This window comes from Bactrocera neohumeralis, chromosome 6 (genome assembly GCF_024586455.1).
Source record: "Bactrocera neohumeralis isolate Rockhampton chromosome 6, APGP_CSIRO_Bneo_wtdbg2-racon-allhic-juicebox.fasta_v2, whole genome shotgun sequence".
In the NCBI taxonomy this organism is placed as follows: Eukaryota; Metazoa; Arthropoda; class Insecta; order Diptera; family Tephritidae; genus Bactrocera; species Bactrocera neohumeralis.
In genome coordinates, this window is record NC_065923.1 from 18348452 (window position 1) to 18368563 (window position 20112).

At 31.7% G+C, this 20112-nt stretch overlaps 4 protein-coding genes across 5 annotated transcripts; 2 read left to right on the forward strand and 2 right to left on the reverse strand.

The window, feature by feature from the left end:
- Positions 1-1080: 1080 nt before the first annotated feature.
- LOC126761752 (glycylpeptide N-tetradecanoyltransferase) lies at positions 1081-3589 on the reverse strand. The gene is made up of 3 exons (XM_050478130.1): positions 3263-3589; positions 2431-3083; positions 1081-2274 (listed from the first exon to the last, which is right to left on the reverse strand). The coding sequence occupies exons 1-3, from the start codon at positions 3468-3470 to the stop codon at positions 1708-1710; spliced, it is 1428 nt and encodes a 475-aa protein (XP_050334087.1). The 5' UTR covers positions 3471-3589; the 3' UTR covers positions 1081-1707.
- A 364-nt stretch (positions 3590-3953) lies between these two features.
- On the forward strand, positions 3954-6313 carry LOC126763367 (UDP-glucuronic acid decarboxylase 1). 2 transcript variants are annotated; one of them, XM_050480811.1, is made up of 4 exons: positions 3954-4177; positions 4254-5112; positions 5200-5324; positions 5385-6313. In XM_050480811.1, the coding sequence occupies exons 2-4, from the start codon at positions 4410-4412 to the stop codon at positions 5928-5930; spliced, it is 1374 nt and encodes a 457-aa protein (XP_050336768.1). In that variant the 5' UTR covers positions 3954-4177; positions 4254-4409; the 3' UTR covers positions 5931-6313. The 2 variants fall into 2 exon arrangements, with proteins under 2 accessions (XP_050336768.1, XP_050336769.1); XM_050480812.1 differs by having other exon boundaries at positions 4258-5112.
- A 298-nt stretch (positions 6314-6611) lies between these two features.
- Positions 6612-19984, reverse strand: LOC126761782 (estrogen receptor-like). The gene is made up of 9 exons (XM_050478167.1): positions 19793-19984; positions 18681-18834; positions 18446-18617; positions 17789-18375; positions 17294-17452; positions 16277-16404; positions 15440-15604; positions 9077-9720; positions 6612-8629 (listed from the first exon to the last, which is right to left on the reverse strand). Exons 2-9 carry the CDS (start codon positions 18749-18751, stop codon positions 7670-7672), a joined length of 2886 nt encoding a protein of 961 aa, XP_050334124.1. The 5' UTR covers positions 18752-18834; positions 19793-19984; the 3' UTR covers positions 6612-7669.
- On the forward strand, positions 12981-14516 carry LOC126763368 (protein phosphatase 1 regulatory subunit 7). Its single transcript, XM_050480813.1, has 2 exons — positions 12981-13068; positions 13124-14516. Exon 2 carries the CDS (start codon positions 13134-13136, stop codon positions 14148-14150), a length of 1017 nt encoding a protein of 338 aa, XP_050336770.1. The 5' UTR covers positions 12981-13068; positions 13124-13133; the 3' UTR covers positions 14151-14516.
- Positions 19985-20112: the final 128 nt, after the last annotated feature.

The following is a 20112-nucleotide window of genomic DNA, read 5'->3' on the forward strand; positions in this document are numbered from 1 at the left end:
TCAACTTGTAGACAACACATGCACTGGCATCATCAAATAGTACCTGCCATCTTTAACTTAATAATTTCAATGAAATCGATTAAATAATATGCGACTTTCAGAAACAGCAACCTATAGACAACCTATCATAAATAGCTTTCTTCTTATAATAACGACAACATTAACCAAGTCTTGGAGAGTAGCGAATCGAATAAGCAACTGTAATAAAACGCGCATACCGCTAAAATTGTGTATACAAAAGTGGCACTCTTTAAGGTTGCAAATTTGTAGCATTTACTGCAAACTTCGCAAAATGGTAATTTGCGTTGTAATGTAAGAACATTTAAATATTATATTGTATTATTTCAATATTTCAAAATGAATTTATTAAATATTTATAGAAAAAACAATCACAGAAAATGAATAACACCTGACTTATCCCATTATTGCCACGAAGCGCTCATTTAACCCAAGTTCTCATTTTGACACTATTACATACATACATAGATGCCACTCTAAATGAGTACCTTTATTGTTTAGAATCTAAACTTTAGATTCACCAAGCCATTGAGAGTAGCATAGTGAATAAATAATTAATAAAGTTAATATTGACTTGATCAAGCCGGCTTTTTTTTATTAATATATATTTGTATGTAAAATATGGAATTCGTGCAATGAAAAAACACTTGAGAGATAAACTTTCTCGATATTCAATATATTTGAGGTTAACTTTAGAAAGTTGATATTATTCTTCAATTTAGTTTTATTATTTTTTTGAATTATTTTTACTTCTTAAAAACAACACGAACACACGTCACTTAAACTTCATTCGTTATATAAGGAAATACTTATAACCGACACATTTTAGGGGTAACTAAAAATGATGCATAAATGGCAGATGGTGGGTATGAAGTCTTTAAATAATATATTTGTAGGAAATGCCTCACACAACAAAAAATTACCAGCGTAATAAATATTTTGATTAAAACTTCCAAAAAAAAATTATTGACTTGTATAGTATTTTTACCATTTTTGTATGCTTAAAATAACGTGTTTTATTTGTTTAATCCATTTGTTATTAATTAATCTAAAGAAAAAATCTGAAATTGCTTTATTGCTTTTATTCGTAGTCCTTAAACAATCCGAAACCAAAGATCACGGAATTGTGCTGTCTGAAATTTTATATTTCAAAAAATTTAACGTTACCAATAGTAATAGAGACTTGCAAAAAATCTTTAATGAATTACATACTCGTGTAGCCAAAATACTAATTTTGTTCTGCTACGGCGCTAAAAATTAAGTAAACTTAGTTTAAAGCATACTCGTCTACGTACATATATACATAAAATTGGAAATATGTACATATATAGACATTTGTATGTTTTTATTGCAATTACTTAACTTTGTTGTGCTATTTTGTATTCAACTAAAGCTGCTCATGTGCAACTTCCAATTTTCAACACACATGCTGTTTTTAAAGGGAATCCATCATAGAACCACCAAAGTTCTAATTATACTTTTATGTAGTCTAACAATATCATTAATTGTCATCATTATCATTTTATGCAATGTATTATGGAAACAAACTTCTTCGATTATATGTTTAATTTTTTGTCGTGATGGTTGGACTGGCTTTTGTATTCATTAACTATTTGCGGTATGTGCTGAATTTTCCTTTATTTTCTTATGTTGTTTTTAGTGTGTGTAGCCTTTTCTAGCTAATGTCAACTACATTAAAATGAGCGCTACATCTTCTGGTGTCATAGCTGGACAACGCCAATTGTATAGATAATATTGCAAATTGCCATCGCCAGTACCGAACTTCAGGGGTACGAAGAAGTTTTTATTCTCCATCAAATCAAGTGCATTGAAGACGTCCAAATGAACATTTTTTGCCGATATCAACGCATCATTCATCAATTCCAACCATGGTGTTTTTGTAGACACATTATAAAAAGAATAAGCAGCACGTACAGTCTTATGTACTGGGTGATGCATCACCGATGATGGTAAACAGTAATAACTTGTCATATCAGTTATATTTCCGTGCTCATCTTCGACAACGAAACAGTCAATAATTCCATCTTTCGGAGTAAACCAATGGCGAAATTCTTCTTTTGAAAAAACTGGACTCAAAGAAAATTTTTTGAGGTACTCTTCAAGTAGCTTCTGTGTCTTGTCCATATCTTTGGGTTGAATACGACGATATCCTTTAGTTTTTGGCTGATCGGGTAGTTTGTACAATTTTATTGTTCGTTGCATTGTCATGTTACGTGCTAAATGTGAAAACTTTACCTGTAAAATAATTTAAAAAATATATATTTTCAGTGGCATTTATAAATATTTACTTTCTATGATTTTATTAAAGATCGTATAATAACCTCAGCTTAAACCACACATGTTTTTTTTTCACTTTTAAAACTGAACAATTTCACACCGATTTTTACTTACCTCAACAAGTTTTTTGGGATTTAATGAGCGATGCCAATACCGGCATGTAGAGACTGGTTTAGGCAGTACAACTCCCGCGGTGTAAGCAGCTTGGAAAATTCCAGTCAAGTTTACACGGCGAGTAATCTCACGTATAAGCACCGGCGCAACACGTTTACTACGCAATTTCTTATGAACGCATAGAAAATTTATCTCAACAGTTTTAAGCACTTTGTCATAACAACGCAGCTTGCTTGGAATGGCAGATATGAAACCAACCAAACGTCCCGACTTTACCACACGTACACCAACATGCCAATCTCGTCTCCAACCGGGTGGTTGCAATGACCATTTCAGAAATTCTGGTTGATAATCAAAACGAAACATAGCGTCATCATCCTCCACATAATTTTCATTCAGCAGGGTATATAATTCAGTTAAATCGGTGGTACTGTTCAAATCAAGAGTATCCCATTTAAAGCCTTCTGGCAAAGTATACGGATCCGGACGAATTTCCGAGATATCTTTATCAGGTTCAATACATTCATTTGTGGTAATATCTTCATTTAGTTTGGGTACTGGTTGTGTGGACCAAAAGGCGAATTGTTTCGACTGTCGGCCGGCAGCTGCAACTTCGGATAGTACCTTTAGCAAGCCTTGATTTCTGAGTAAACCTGAAATTATAGTTTGAATTATTTAATAAATTCACATACATATACAAATATAGTTGCAAGGTAGCATTTTCCACAACGAATACACATTTGTACAAATATTCTTACATTATATACCTCACCTTTTAACAAAGCTTTTGCACGTTTAACAAATAATCTATTTATCAGGTAAATATTCTTACCTGCCGAAGTGGATTTTGCATCAGTGTGTTGCTTTTCGGCATCATTGGACCCAGATTCCTTATTATTGGCAGTGGGGGACGATTTACTGCCGGCTACTGCGGCCGCAATCAATGCTTCAGTGGCAGCGGCTACTGCCTGCGTGCTTTCCAAAGTATTACTCTCATTATTATTCTGTATATTTTGTGGTTCCTTGTCGTTATTCGGCATTCTTAAAACTTTTGTTTTCACACTAAATGTAATTTAAGTAAATCCTGACAATGTTATACTATTCCTTGATTCCACCTTTTCCGTGTGTAACCTAACGACAAGAATGACTCACATCAAAAATCATTTGTCAAAACTCGACTTTTCTTCTACCTCCGAGCCAATATTCATTCACAGTTGCGAATTGCAGCAATAAGGTTAACTTGTTTTAATTTTGTTAAAATTCATTATTACACATGCTCTTAATTTAAAAATATATGCTAGATTCCAAATGTTAATGTTACATAACTTCTATTAATTTTTTCACATTTATCTAATTATTTTATTTTATTTCAAGAAATACTGAATTTATAAAAGAAATGAATTGCCAACTGTGAATAAACTTCTTTAGAAATGTATATTCACAGTCAACTCTTTCATATTTATAAGTGTAAACAAAGTTCTATGGCATTACCATGGCAAGAGGACTGTTATCATTTATTTACTAAAATGTCAAAATCAGCTGTGAAAAGTATCAAACGATTTTTTGTAGATAACAAAGTTCTTAAAAATTGTAATATCATTTAGTAGTAAACATTTGTTGTTTTATATTGTCTTTTATCTATTTGCAATACTTTTCGTATTGAAAGGACATTAATGTCAACCATTACGTGTAATGGTAAATAATTTTTGATGCACTTGTAAGGTAGCAAATAACAAACAGCAAATGAGTAAGTATATATGCATACATACTTATGCCTATGAAAATAAGAAACAACATAATAACAACAATTCATATGCATTTAGCCAGCCACCGAAAATACACGTTTACTTTTCTATTGAAAACTCGCTGATGTTAAACAAGTAATACACAAAATATTTCGTGGACTTCGCTTTGATAAAAATAGGATAAAATTCTTAATAATAAATTGCTAGCAGAAATACAAGCTTGAACGCCTGAATATGCCTAACGTGCCTATTGTAAAAAAAAGAATTAAATTCATCGTTATTTCCTCTTGCTCCCTGATATTACTAATAATTCTATATCGTTCATTTTTGAAACATAAAACTAATGCTAGTCAGTCAATTCAAAATTTTGATAAAGACGATTGGACAGCGAACTCCCAAATTGGTGAAGATCTCGTAAAGGATTTCACCAATGTTCCTCAACACATTACAAATCAGCAGCTTCTAAATCAATTGGAACATGCAAAAGTTCAAATTGCAATATTAGAAGATCGAGTTCGTGCTTTAGAAGCAAGTACGCCAAGAAAATATCCACAGGTTAAATACTTAAATTACAAAAATCGAAAACGGATTCTAATTACCGGAGGAGCCGGTTTCGTTGGGTCTCATCTAGTAGATACTCTCATGGTTCAAGGTCATGAAGTCATCGTTGCAGATAACTTTTTCACAGGTCGTAAAAGGAATGTAGAACACTGGCTTGGACATGAGAATTTCGAATTAATTCACCATGATATTGTGAACCCACTTTTTATTGAAGTGGATGAAATTTATCATCTAGCATCTCCAGCCTCACCTCCACATTATATGTATAATCCCGTAAAGACAATCAAAACGAATACCATGGGTACCATCAATATGCTAGGACTAGCTAAGCGTGTAATGGCAAAAGTACTTATAGCTAGTACATCAGAAGTATACGGTAAGCTAAAATTGTTTTATTATAAATTGAGATTCTGTTTACACAGTTTAAAACAAGAATGTTAAAAAAATATGCACACTATTATAGGAGATCCAACTGTACACCCACAACCTGAAACATATTGGGGTCATGTAAATCCTATTGGACCTCGAGCCTGTTATGATGAAGGCAAACGTGTTTCAGAAACACTCAGCTACGCTTATGCGAAACAGGTGAAAATTACGCAAATTTGCTTTACACAAGTTTTAAATAATATAATTATCGCCTAACAGGAAAATGTGAAAGTACGCGTCGCACGCATATTTAATACCTACGGGCCTCGAATGCATATGAACGATGGACGTGTTGTGTCCAATTTCATACTTCAAGCACTGCGTAACGAAACTATAACTGTTTATGGTAATGGCAAGCAAACTCGTTCCTTTCAGTATGTTTCTGATCTTGTCGACGGATTAATTTCTTTAATGGCTTCCAACTACAGCCAGCCAGTCAATTTGGGCAACCCTGTAGAGCACACAATCGAAGAATTCGCATGGATAATAAAAAAATTAGTGGGTGGAAAAAGCGAAGTAAAACAAACAGATGCAGTTGAAGATGATCCACAGAGGCGTAAGCCAGATATAACGCGAGCAAAAAAAATTCTCAATTGGGAACCAAAAGTTCCACTACAAATGGGAATATCGCGCACGATTAGCTATTTCCGACGTGAACTTGAAAGATCTGATCGTTTTCAAAAAGACTCTAAAAAATATTTTGATTCTCCAGATTTAGAACGGAGCCAACATAGCAGGCAGAATTTTGTACCAGACAAAACTTAATATTGTTCTATTTAAAAAGGATATAAGTAAGTTCGAAATTTAAGTGTTGGTTTAGACCGCTTAGAAATAGGAAATATTGTGAAATAATTATTTAAGAAACAGGGTCTGAAAAAATAGAGCGTTTATAATTTAAATAAATAACGTTGTAATTTAAGTTATTTTTTGTGTAAATAGAAGTTAGACTTCATTCGTGTTTAGTCACTTAATTGTTTATAACACATCCTTTGAGATTCTCATGCCATAAGCTAAGCTAAGAGAAGGCAGTTATTTTTCGCTAGTCCAATGCAAAAGATAAATACGGTTTGGTTTGTTTCAGTTTGTTTGTATATTAATTTTTTACCTTAGACCTTAGAAAACTTAATAAATTTTATAAAGCAATAATACATGAACATTTAAAAAATTTACTGGACAGATTCTTTGGATATTATTCTGCCTTTGCAAATAAACAAAAGATTGGTAATTTTGACCACACCAAAATGAAATAGTGCTGGTATCTAGTAATCAAGTGTTTCTGACGTGATGTATACACAAAATTTCATTGGTCATGCGGAACGGATTGAAATATATGAAATTATCCTATTGTCGGAAAAATATATGTTTTTACTCCTATTTAGAAATCACAAATTTATCAATAACCGTAACGTAGTTACTTACACGTAGTAAGAATCAAAAGAAAGCAGCTCAATCACTATGTATTTTATTTTCAGAAATATGCAAACAGTTGGTCGTTAATATGTCAAGTATAAGTATGTATATATTTTCTAAAATTACTGTGATACACATTAAATATTATCTAACACTTTATTACTACCACTTAAAAGCTACTTGGCCCTTAGTGACTAGCTAATTTATATATTATTTACAAAAATTCATCTACGAAGTATTTGTTATTCATATAAGTATGCATATTAAATTCACTCACATACAAATGTATAATTGTTGTACAATACAAATATATGTATTCTGCTTTTTATTATACTTTTTTCTATATGACTGTTATAAAGGAGGTATTTCGTAAGGTATACCAATACCGGTATTTTTATTTATTGTGCAATATATTATATTATATCCTTATACCATTTGCCGTATCGAAACGCGAATAAAACTTTGCATTTCATCTTTAGATACATAATTTTACAATTCTTTTTCCAAGGCTTTCAGTTGAGTATCATTTAAAAACATTTTCATTAACGAACTTATGAAAAGTACATATAGTATATATCATCACAAGATATTATGCATATGTTGTTAATACAGCTAAAAATCAAAATTTTCCAATTTCCCGAAAATCAAGCTATCGTAATATATACGATATTTTAGAAAAAAGCAATTTTTTTTTAGGAATAACCTACTATATGACACGTTACAATTCCAAAACTTTACTTTCTCTAAATGTTATTGTACATTGGTTTTATTACACTCTAGCACAGTTGCTTTAGCCCTGTGATGCCAATTGTAGTACCCACTTTCTTCCTAGTGAACTGAATTATATTTCGCATGATCCGATTTTTTGCAGTATTTTGTTTTTCTATTTGTTGCTAGAAATAAATTCGATACTATAACCCTTGAAAGCCCCCCACAGAAACCCCTACACCGCCACTGACGGAGAACAACTGAACAGTTAACTTTCTACACCTACACTCCGTTTCCATATCCATAATTTTTGATAAACGTGTTGTTTCTGGGAAAATATTTATATACAAGAACACTCATAACTTGCATCTTGTACAAAGACATTCTCACCTGGACACTGGTTCCAGCATTTCTACAAACAATTTTTTTACTGTTATTTTACCCTCATGACAAATATCTCTCCAAAATCGACGTAAAATCCCATCCGCTTGTCGTAATGCTGGCAACAGGAGAAGCAGCTGTTGCTGGTGTGACACTGCAGACCCATAACGTAATAAGCATACGACATCATTTAATGAATTAAGTATTGTTTCGCGAAATGCTCGTAATGAACTTTGGTCATCCAGCAAAATATCACAATTAGACAGAATCAATGCTTTAAGCAGATAATATTCTTCGCGTCGTGGTGATAAACGTTCCAAACGTTGAGCAATTTGTACGCAATGATAATAGAATTCAGCATATCCACATTCCTTAGCTAACAATTCGTCCATCCATACGTCTGCTGCAAAGCACAGACGTCCATTAAATGGCAGCGAACGAAAACTTAACTGTAATGTTAAAATTTCCGCCCACGAAACTTGCAGCAATTTCATTTGGTCATTCAGCGGCAGCTCAGTGAAGCCCGGTAATTGTTTGGCCCAGCCAATCACGCTTACCAGTTCCTTATCATATATATCACTGAGAACAGCAAGAATTTCTTCGGCATCACAATTGTTATTTTGAAAAATGCATACTGGTTGTGCACTGGAAGACAATATTTCGCTGTTGTTGCTATTGCTACCGCCACTGCTACAATTATTTTGTTCCAACTTAACAGAAGTATTCTGAGTGGCTTTGCCGGTGCCCGTGTTACTACTACTTTCGGTAGTGGTATGCGGTTGTTGCTGCTGTTGCACCGTTAATGTGTCTGGCTCATACGCGTTTAGTATCTCAAGAATTTTGATATCTTCCAGAGAGGTACTGTTGGATTGATAAAGTAGTTGCATGGTTTGGTATGAATTCGAAATAGGATTCCGTCGGTATTTTTGGCGACCTCCACGCACACGATCCAAACGTACGCCCTCCTAAAATATATTAATGACATAGATGATTTAATTAATTTATTTCAATTAATATCAAGTCTTTATCTAGTTTGGTACTAGTTTTAAACCTAAAATTTTCAATCGAAAAGTTAAGAAAACCCAATAAATAAATTCCATTGAAAGGGAGACAATTAAAAGTTTCACATTGAGCTCGTAGCTCCTTTTTTAATTTTTTCTACCCTCTGAAATATGGTATGTATACTCAAATATCTCGCGTTCTATGTAATTATCGTGCCTTCAAAAAAGTCTTATTCCAACATAAATAAAAATTCTCTAACTCCATAGTAAAATAAAGTTAAAACAAGAAAAAATAAAGTTAACTTCGCTTGCACCGAAACTAGAATAAAAATGTGGTTTGTGGCAAACCTAATATACCCTGATCAGGATATAAAATCTCCTTGAGGGAATAACTCACGTATTTGAACTTACCTTTAGCATACCCATCAGCAAACATTTCTGGAATCGGCAGGCCTGACAGGCTTTTCGTCGGCGCTTATTAATCTCGCATTCATTATTAGCAGGGCACGTGTACTCAATATTTCCTTGTATGGTGCGCTTAAAAAATGCTTTACAGGCCTCACAACTTGCCACACCGTAATGAAATCCAGATGCAACATCACCGCACACCAAACAAAGACGACGTAATTCGTCGCGTATTGAGCCACCACTAGCTGATCCAGCACTATTGTTGCTATTAGTATTGTTACCACCACAATCATTTGATTTTAAGGCAATTGGTGTACTTGCTTCACATCCCGTCAGGGTGACACTGTGCAAATCAGCAGATAGTGCTGTTGTTGAACTACACAATTGACGTTCTGGAGACACTGAAGGTGAAGATTTGTTGCCGCTGGTTGATGTATTGCCACCTGTGCCCCCACCACTGATCGCACTGGCGCTACTAGTACTGCTTGTACTACCGCTGGTGCCATTTGAATAGGAATTCGAGCGATTAACGCCCACTGTGGTAGAAGTGCTCGGACTGCAACATGAGGTGCTGATATCCAACTCCTGTTTTATGTGTAATACACCGCCCTCCGACATTATAGGAACTTTTGTTCCTGTTGATGAATTTCAATTATTCTTTTATATCTTAGATCGACGGTACTTTGAATATCTATTGAATAAATTGAAGATAAAATTTTAACAATTAATAAAATATATTTTAAATAAACATTCAAGAAAGCTACAATATACTTGAATACAATGTTCACCTCATTGAGGGCTTTAAAGCTGCAAAAAGCTATTCTAGAAACCTTCCAATGACATTCAGACTGGTTTACCTAAAAACGATAATTTACTCCACTTTAGAAATGGCTATTTTATACATACGAGCAAATGAATAAAAAATGTATGTAGGTATGTATGTATGTATACGTGTTAAGTTTTATATCAGAAAAGTGGATAGTAAGTACAAAGATGTTTAAACTCTCGGCAATATTCAAGACTTGCGTTTGGAAAAAAGTCTCAATAAAGAAGTGCATTGCATACCCAGCGTACAACAGTAAAACTATCTCATTGAAGAGAGACAGGCGTTGTTGAAAATTACAAAAAGTGAGAAATATCAATTAGAGCTGTAATCACATTGCGCTTATACTGATAACGCACCACTACTAACGCATACAAAGTACAGAACATCATATGGAAATGTAAAAAAAATTGTAGTATGCACTGCTTACATACATATATGTACATACATATATCATTTAAGATCAAGAAGCGCCCAAGTGGAAAAAGTGCAATCAATATTCAAGTTCAAAAGTCAAAGCAAAAAAATTAACAACAATTATTACTACATTAATCAAGTTTAAATACTTTTTACTAATTTTTAAACTCATTAGACGATCAGAAGCGGTTTTGTATATTTTTAATAGAAGATGTAGATAATTAAGTCATATTTCATCATTTGGTTCAGCTACTAGTAATAAATACTGTTCATAACACTTAAAGGTAGCTACATTACATCCCAACAACAGATAAAAAATTTTAATGAAACAAGAGATAGAACTTTGCTTTTTGATTAAACAACAATTAAATAAACTTTATCTTCTTTTTGTACGGTTTTTTTTGCACGTTTACTGTCCCAGTTACCGTGTAAAAAGTGTATTTCATACAACATGAGAGTGTCAAAGAAAAAATTTCGAAATTTAAGAGAGGTTAAGTTATATAGTTTTATCGTAAATTAAGTAAGGCACTTAAGAGCCCGCTTAGGTAGAAAATCTATGTACATACATATGTAAGAATGTAATGTAATAATGAACCGTTGTTACTGCGTTTTAAATGCATTAAAGGTTAAAGTAATAAGTAAATATGTAAATGAAAGGTATGTATGTATGTACACTTAGTTTTCCTATATTTTAACATAACTGTAAAATAAAACTATCACTGAAATCTCCTATTATACCTGTTAAATAATTTATTTTAAAAGAAGATTAAATATATTATGAAATAAAATATTTTATATACATATTTGCGAATAAATATAAACATACATATATGTATATAATAGTACATATTTCCAAAATATCAATGAAAAAGTTAATGAATTAAAAAAAAATTGATAATAAATGCTACTTGATAAATTTTTGCATTAATGACAAAGCCGAACTCTTCTACGCACAAGATCTGTGACTTTTATTCAATATTTATAATAATTCTCAAATTATTTTAATATAAAAGGCTATTAATAACCGAGTGAGTGGATGACTGTTCTACTTTAGCTACATACATATACCCATGCACACAAACACATAAAAATATTTTTTGTTGATACCTGGTATGCTTTAAATGATAGCAGTAAATTTAATAAGGATAGCACAAATGCAGTCCACACACAGTATGTATGTTTGTTGAGAGTAAATATTGAAATAAGCAAACAACAGAATTATGTATATACATAGGTGCCATCGTTTTAGTATAACTATTTAAATATGATAGCTTTAACTAAAAGAACATTATCACTCAGAATGCGCGTGTTAGATTTTGACGACAAGCTTCAAGTACTGATTAACGAAACATAGCGAATTTGTATTCAAAATGACGTAGCTAAAAGTAAATGACATATTAATTCATATTTTTATAGTTTTTATGAATTACTATGAGTTACGTTTATGTGCATACGTGTGTATGTATATGTATATGTACATATGTGTTTATAGCATTTGAGGTTTAAATGGTAATTCAAATTTACTATCAGAATAGGCACTTTCAAATATATTTCTTTTTAAATATTAAAAAACTAATTCGATTAAAAAAAAACTAAAATTGTACAAATATAAAAATTAAAAATACAATTTTTAATTGTAAGCTTCCTATGCACATATGGTCAACACAGATGGCTCAATCTACAAATTCTTAAATTTAAAATTTATTAAGACTTCAAAAATTTAATTAATCCTGCTACACCAAAAGAACAAAAGTAATGGGTCTTCATTTTTCAAGATGACATGATTTGCGAAAGTTGAAATTTTTTTTTTATATATAATATATTAAAATTCCAACCAGATGGTGGTTTCCAGTAAGAAATTCGTTTATCTCGACAGTAATCGTGGGATCTTTCGTTCAAAGTTAATATCAAGGTAACAGAATGAGAAAAATTCACACAAGTGTATAAATATATATGTAATATATATATGTAATATTTTTTTAATATACTTACGCGATATTTCCGATTTTTCTGATGCACAATAGTTTACTGATGGCTGTGCCGAATATGAAATACTCAAACCAATGTCCTGCTTCATAGAAGCGTTTCGTGATATTAGTCAAATATAACTAAATTTGGAAAGAGTGATTATATCGAAACGCTCAGTATGATCCTTCCAAAGATTAAAGCTCCTTAAATTCCAGCTACATCGATTTTTCAGGAATTTATTTTTGTATAAGTTTCCTGAACACTAACTCGCACAAAATACATCCAATTAGGTGTTATCCACAACTGCGGTTTATTTTATTAACTAGCCTTTACACCTCATTTATGTTAATTCCTCATTATGAGAATTAAATGTAAAATATGCTCAAGAAAACAATTTCAGTAGATAAAAATATTGAGCAAATTAAACGAATACACATGTAGACAGAACTTTTATAAATGTCACAGTAAAAGAAACTTGAAAAAATATTTAGGTATCAATAGATATCTCAAAATTTCATCCAACTTTCTTAACATAACATAAAAACATGTTTTCCGAAATTTTTCGTTAATTTGTATCTCAAAGCTTTGCTACTTGATTCAATGATATTATATTAATTTTTATACTTTTTAAGAATTTCTAACTAATCAAGAGACCCGTTTCATTAAAAATATTTATTAGAAAATTTAATTTGACCGTAATTGCATGCTGTGGCAACACTCCCGTTGTAGCTATATGATTTCGCATTAGTTTTTATTAATATTTGCGGGATTACTGACTTTAAACAAGGTGATCATTTCAATTAATAAGTTTGACTATAAGTATTTAATAGTTTTCGCGTTAGATACTAAGCTATGGCAGATGGGAACTCAGCAGAAAATGGGGCATTGTCAGATATCACGAAATCTGACACCTCTATTGACACAATCTCAAAGACCCCATCTATTGGACCGCCTGTGGAAACAGAAATTATTGAAGAGCCACTTCCTTCCATAGAAGATGTTGTACTAATTGATCCAGAATGTTTAGAATTAGATCTGAACCATCATCGTATTGAAAAGCTAGAGAATTTTGAACCTCTGAAATGCATTGAACGTCTTTATCTACGCTGGAATCTTATAAAGAAAATTGAAAACCTCGACACATTGACAACGCTCCTGGAACTAGAACTTTACGATAACCAAATCACTAAAATTGAGAATCTAGATACATTAGTAGATCTAGAACAGTTAGACTTGAGCTTCAACCGTTTAACTAAAATAGAAAATGTAGATAAATTAGTTAATTTGGAAAAGATTTTCTTATGTGCTAACAAGATACAAGTTATTGAAAACTTAGGCATGTTAACTAATTTGACTATGCTGGAATTGGGTGATAACAAAATTCGTAAAATACAAAATATTGAAATGCTGGTAAATCTACGCCAACTGTACCTTGGCAAGAATAAGATAACTAAAATTGAAAATTTGGACACATTGGTCAATCTGGAATGTTTAAGTTTACAAGCTAATCGTATTGTTAAAATCGAGAATTTGGATAAGTTAGTTAATTTGACTGAACTTTATTTATCGGAAAATGGTATAGAAATTATTGAAAATTTAAATTCAAATACGAATTTGGAAACTTTAGACTTGGCCAAAAATAGGTTGAAATCGATAGACAACGTTGCCGATTTAAAAGAACTAGAGGAATTATGGCTAAATGATAACAGTGTTTCCGACTGGAAAAATATTGAAAATCTAAAAGAAAATACAAAGCTTAAAACTATTTACTTGGAACACAATCCCGTAGCCACAGATAAGATGTATCGCTTCAAGTTGCGTTCCATTTTGCCATGGCTTGAAAAAATTGATGCCACTCTATGTCGGTAAAAATGCATATCTCAAGTAATTTTCATGTACTAATAAAATATCATTCAATATGAAGAAAATTGGAAACTTAAAAAAAATTAATTCTGAACCTAGTTTTAATTTTTCGAAAACCTGGCAGCAAAAATTCAATTTCCAGATTCTTCTAATATTTCTAAAATAGTTTCATTACTTTACTGGTGATCCGCGTAAGTGCATTTTAAGCGTCTACCATTTTCAATGGAAATTAGTCATATCTGACCCTTACATTCAAATGTATGCATAGACCGCTGGATGTGTTTCTAATTTGGTGACTAACTCATAGATAAGTATTTGTAAAACTAATAAACAACATTTGAATAAAGATTTCACAACATATACAAAACATAATTGCATGTTCTTCATAAGATCGTAAGTAGAAATTTTCTCGATCGTGCCTAGTGTTTTCTTGTCCTGACCAGGTGTGTGTAAAAACTGTTTATTGCATGATTTGATGAACTACTTACACAAAAAAGCGAGAATTTTACCATAAATAAAGACAACTGATGGTTTAAATCAAAAAATAATTCCTTCATGCTATCAAAAAATCGAATGAAATTTCAGAGAAGAAGAATCCAAAATATTGAACTTTAATTCGTCGTAATTATGATATATACACTAATTAGTTCTACATTAATGCATACACTTTGCTAATATAAAATTCGTTTATATATATTTTTTTATTTGAATGATTTCTTTTTTATTAAAGTAAATTAAAACAAAATTTCTTATAACTAACCTTTTTATTTTATTTTTACCAATAGGTTCAAGTTTTTTTTTTTATATATATTAGCAAATGCAAACACAAATATTTATTACTGTAAATTGACAAAATTAAAGTAATATACAGGTGAACATTTGAGATAATAAAAAATGATATTGGGAGAGGAGGGTATACGATTTTATGTACCAAATCTTTTTTATTATATGTATATGTAGAAATTTTTTATTAATTAGTTTAATTCTTAATCTCAATATTCAAATCTATAAACAAAAGAAATACTCAATTTTACGATCGAGCATTGCAAATTTTGCAGTTAAGAACAATAAGTCGTTCTTTAAATGAAAATAAAATTTTGGAAAATGTAAATTACAGATAAAATTGTGAGCGCTAACCCTAGGTTTATATAAAATAAAAACTGCATCACATTGTCACAGAAAAATAACCAATCATTTTGATGGATATTCTGTTTGCAGAAAACTTCATTTGCAGACTTAGGTAGTTTGTGAAGTTTGTGGTGGTAATAGCGAATCTTTAAAACTGTGACACATCTAAGGCTGTGCGACCTTTTCATCGCCTTTCACTGCAGAAGCATAAGTGGCTCCACTGGCTGTACTCTGTTTAGATGACTCATCTTCACTTATAACTTCAGTAACAGCTGTGCCAGCACCTGCACCTCCCAGCGGTTGTGGCGAATCAACTGTAACAAAAAATTTACCTAGTTTAAAATAATAATAGTGGGTTCTCAGCAAAACTCAGCCATATCAGCGATACTCATTTTTTATACCAAAGGAATGTACTGTTGTCATTAGTACAAGTTTACGAATTAAAATCAAAAAAATAGTAAAGTAAAAAAAAATAGTAAAAATAAAAGAAGATCAAAATAAAGGAAAATACATAAATAAAAACAATATTAACAATTGGTAAAATCGAAAAAAAAAATGAAATCAAAACAAAATATTCGTCACTACCACAGAAGGGTCTGCTTGGCCAAAATGGATAAGAATTGTCGCCCCAGCAACAACGCATTATGGAGTCACAACATCAACGTTGAAAGTTTAATGAGATCTGTTGTTTAAAGCTAAGGCCATTGTAATAAAACGTTTCATTTTTGCGATTAAGCATTTCTGATATTTTAACAGAACATCACATAATTATTTTGATTACGCTCTCAAAATTTTTTAAGAAAATGAGTAAAACTGAATTGCGTGGTAAGATTTTGCGAGTTTTCATGAGCACCACTATTATACTAATATATGTATGTAAATGAATTCATTATTCATATTTTATGCTAATTATATGGTATGGTGTTTAAGATTATGTTATCGATTATGACGGCGAGCAATGGAATTTTGGTATGTGTGGATGAAAATTTAGTAATAAATCCTGCCTTTAATGTCCATTGCATAAGAATCGTCTAGGCGTATATCATGCTTCTTAATAAGCTGACATTCACCGCCCTCAATAGAGGGTATAGAGTAGACATATAAGTATCCGTCTTGTGAAGCCACCAAAAGTCTGAAAGAAACAAAAGCCAAGAATTAAATACATATAAACATATAACCGCAATACAAATTATGTAGATATAGAAAATTAGAAACTTAAAACCATATAAATTTTGGGTAATAACACCAAAAAATAATTATTATTCAGTTATACCGTAATTTATTCCTTTCTTTTTACTACTTTAAATCATTAAAAGTTCAGACGTGTTACTCGAAATATCTCTGTGGGAAATTTTTTGGTTTTGTTTTAAATAGCAATTATAGACATATTCTAATATCTTGTGAAAGTATAACCAAAATATACCTCTTAACCATGCATACATACATATCTTATCAACCACGAAAAGGTAAATAGTACCATGCACTAATGTATGTACCTGTATATGCATACAGAACTGAAGCTGAAATGTTCTCCTACATTGTCTACAGCTTAAAAACAATCGATCAATAGAAAGCATATACATATAATCCCTTGTGAGTACCTATTTTGGTCTTTTTATGTATAGTATATATAGTATATCGTCACCGCTGGAGATACAGATACTTATATGCTATTTTTGTAAGAAAATAGTTTCGTTCAGTTTACTTGACCTTGGTAGCCATATTGTCATTGAACTAAAAATTATGCGTACCTGACAGTTTGAATTTACCTCTAGGATAAGATACTAAATTCATTATTAATTTAAAGCGTAATGCATATTTCAAGATATGTTGTGTCAAAATTTTTTGTGCTTTCGAGCAAAATATACGGAGTTACGTGTTTTTTAAACCTGTTTTATAAATGGTATTTCAGATTTTTTTTTAGTGTTCAAAAGTTTAAAGCGTTTTCCCCTCAACCGGTATTCACAAAAATAAAGCTGATTTTGCAAGAATTAACTTTATCTATACTTGAGTAAACTCACCTTAGTTGTTTTTGTATTGTTGTGATTGCACACATACGCCGAACACCAGCCTCCGGTAATGTTACCGATGTAAATGCTCGACCCTGGCTGAATACATCCGTTACTTGAGTGGGCAGATAGCTGGTCACAGTTTTGCTGAGATATCTAAAAAAGGAGTAACTAACAGCATGAGAGAGTTGACGTGGCGTAGAGCGACGACAAACGGTTGGACAATGATGACAAAATATGAAAGGTGGCGAGGGTGTCGAATTAGGGTGTTATGTAATGGTTGATAGTTTAGAGTTGTTTGGTTGGTGTTGAAAACAGGTGTAGATGTTGGATGTTAAGAGCGGGTGTGCCATTTTCAAGGAAGAAAAAGAAACGTAAAAGATATGAGTAAAAATGTTTTAGAAATAAAAGAACGACAGAAAGTTAAAAAAAGTAAAAGGTACAATGCAAAATAGTAACACTTAAAACAAGAAAAATATAATAATATCAAATATATGTTTAACGAACCCCATCCAATCATCCGATGTTTGTTTTGAGTCAGTCTGTTCGGCAGCTGACCGATCCAAACGAAATATATGTACTGTTTCCGTGTTTGAACTCGACACTAAATATTTTGCGCATGTACTAAATGAGAGCGATGCAATAGCGACGCAACGCTTGAGACCACGACGCATTTCGAACAGCTTGCTGCCATCAAGAGATGAAAAGACGCGTATTACGGTACCACGCTCGCTAGCTGTAGCGATCTCAGTTCCAGACGGGCTAAATGCCAATGCAGCCAATGGTGAATCGTGAGCAGGTATCATGGTCTTGGCATGTAAATTTATTGCGTCAAAAATTTGAACTTCTCCTGAGGTGACGCTTCCCGGATAGGCCAAATAACAGTGCTCTGATGAGGAAGAAAGTGCGCAGAGACCATTTGGATTGCATGGAGTATCACGTATCGTATGGACTACTTTCATATCCTGGATATTGTGAATATATAAACTTTCTTCCAGGCATACAATTAGACGTTCCCGATTTAGTTTAACAGCCAATATGGTATTCGAGTATGAATAATTACAAATTTCACTCTGTTTCTTAAAATGGCATACCTAATAATAATATAAAAAAAATAATTAAGATATCAACAGTATAACCAAAAAAAACCCTTTTTTTGCTTACTTTAAGCTTTCGTGGTGACCGCTGAGAGACAACCGCAACCAAAGAACTTTCAAAAAGGCGTTCAATAAGGAATATCTCGTCCGTATGGCAACTGTATATTTTATCCAATGTTAGATCTACTGAACTAAGACTGTATAAACTATAACCCGATCGTGTTGCAACCGCCAATGATCTAAAGAGTATATTAAACATCTAGTTATTTTATTAGACAAAAATAAAAGTAAATTGAACTTACGTATCATTTTGATTGAAATTAACAAAAACTTCGCCAGCTTCAATGTCCGGGCGTCCCAATAGATTCATCATTATCCAAAGTAATATATGTCACAACAAAACAGTGCTTTTGTTCGAGTTCAAAGATTTTTCAACTTATTCTAGTTTATGATGAACTGAAAATTGTTTTTAAATATATAAATAAATAATATATGGTGATTCCTCAGGAAACCTAAATATAATATGAAAATTATGAACATATGTTAATAACGGTTGAATATTTTTTCGAATACATTTTAAAGAGCATACAAATTTCATGTTTCTTTCAGAGCAGAACTTTTCTAACATACAAAGACGACGAAAATCTGAATATGTTTCATAAATTATACACACTAGGTTACAGGTTGACAAATGTTAACCCTTCATCGCACTTTCAGACACAGAAGACTCATGGTTTCAGGGCATATACACATACACCTTTCAAAAGGAATTTGTAAAAAAAATCATATTAACTCACAGGTAAAATATGCCTAAATTATGTGAGGGTATTTATTCTGAAATATGGTTAATTTTGGACGTTAGTGCGTAAAGTTCACCATATGTTATCAAAACTTTTCATTTTGTTTTTGTATAACATGTACATATGTATGTATAGAATATATTGTTCAAAATATCTTATGATTTAGTTTATAGCTTATGATTTTTTCTTTTTTTATAAAAAAGTCTTATACATTAGATTATTATTTTTTACCAGCATTTTATAATACAGCTATACGGCTTTGAATTTACTTTGGCTGGCATTTAATATTTACGAAGATTTTCCTTTATTCGATTATACACATATTTGGGTAAATATGTATGTATGACATATACATATGTATTGAATAATTTATTAAAACGCAATGACAAAAAATTACTTAATTCTGTGCTAAAATCGTATGTTTATGCTCCAAATTTAATGTGTATACACTCCCCATTTTTGAATATATCGTGAGTACCAATTATATTTTTATTTAATCAAAACAAAAAGACAAAAATGACCAAACAAATCTATGTAGAGAAAAGCTTGCTGACTGATAAAGAAAATTTAATCAAGAAAACAAAATGACCAATAATTTGTATGTATATACTTACTTTTTTGGATCCTGCCTTTTAAATAATGTTCAGTTCACAGTTTTCGCGCTCTTTGTAGAGAAACCAACTAAAACTTTGATATTTCTTAATAATAATAATAAGTTAAAGAACTACTTGTTTAATTTTCAGTGGTCGAAGTTGTTTTGATGATCTTTGTCATCTGTACGTCTATTCTTGTTGTTTGCCTTCTTGATGTCCATATGCTTTTATTTGTGTCGATAAATTTGCGATATTTATCTATTTTGTAGATGATTGACAAGCATGTTTAATGTCTGCTTCACAATTCAAAAAACTGAACTGTGAAACCACCATAATAAAAG

Excerpts from the sequence above, each read along its gene's own strand:
- LOC126763367 (XM_050480811.1), top strand. The coding sequence starts at position 4,410 with ATGCCTAACGTGCCTATTGTAAAAAAAAGAATTAAATTCATCGTTATT. Across the intron at positions 5,113-5,199 it reads TAGTACATCAGAAGTATACG|GAGATCCAACTGTACACCCA; the intron begins GTAAGCTAAAAT and ends ACACTATTATAG. Across the intron at positions 5,325-5,384 it reads GCTACGCTTATGCGAAACAG|GAAAATGTGAAAGTACGCGT; the intron begins GTGAAAATTACG and ends ATCGCCTAACAG.
- LOC126761752 (XM_050478130.1), bottom strand. The coding sequence starts at position 3,470 with ATGCCGAATAACGACAAGGAACCACAAAATATACAGAATAATAATGAG. Across the intron at positions 3,084-3,262 it reads TGCAAAATCCACTTCGGCAG|GTTTACTCAGAAATCAAGGC; the intron begins GTAAGAATATTT and ends CTATAATTTCAG. Across the intron at positions 2,275-2,430 it reads ATCCCAAAAAACTTGTTGAG|GTAAAGTTTTCACATTTAGC; the intron begins GTAAGTAAAAAT and ends ATTATTTTACAG.
- LOC126763368 (XM_050480813.1), top strand. The coding sequence starts at position 13,134 with ATGGCAGATGGGAACTCAGCAGAAAATGGGGCATTGTCAGATATCACG.
- LOC126761782 (XM_050478167.1), bottom strand. The coding sequence starts at position 18,751 with ATGATGAATCTATTGGGACGCCCGGACATTGAAGCTGGCGAAGTTTTT. Across the intron at positions 17,453-17,788 it reads ACATCGGATGATTGGATGGG|TTACTCCTTTTTTAGATATC; the intron begins GTTCGTTAAACA and ends TCATGCTGTTAG. Across the intron at positions 16,405-17,293 it reads ACAATACAAAAACAACTAAG|ACTTTTGGTGGCTTCACAAG; the intron begins GTGAGTTTACTC and ends TGTTTCTTTCAG.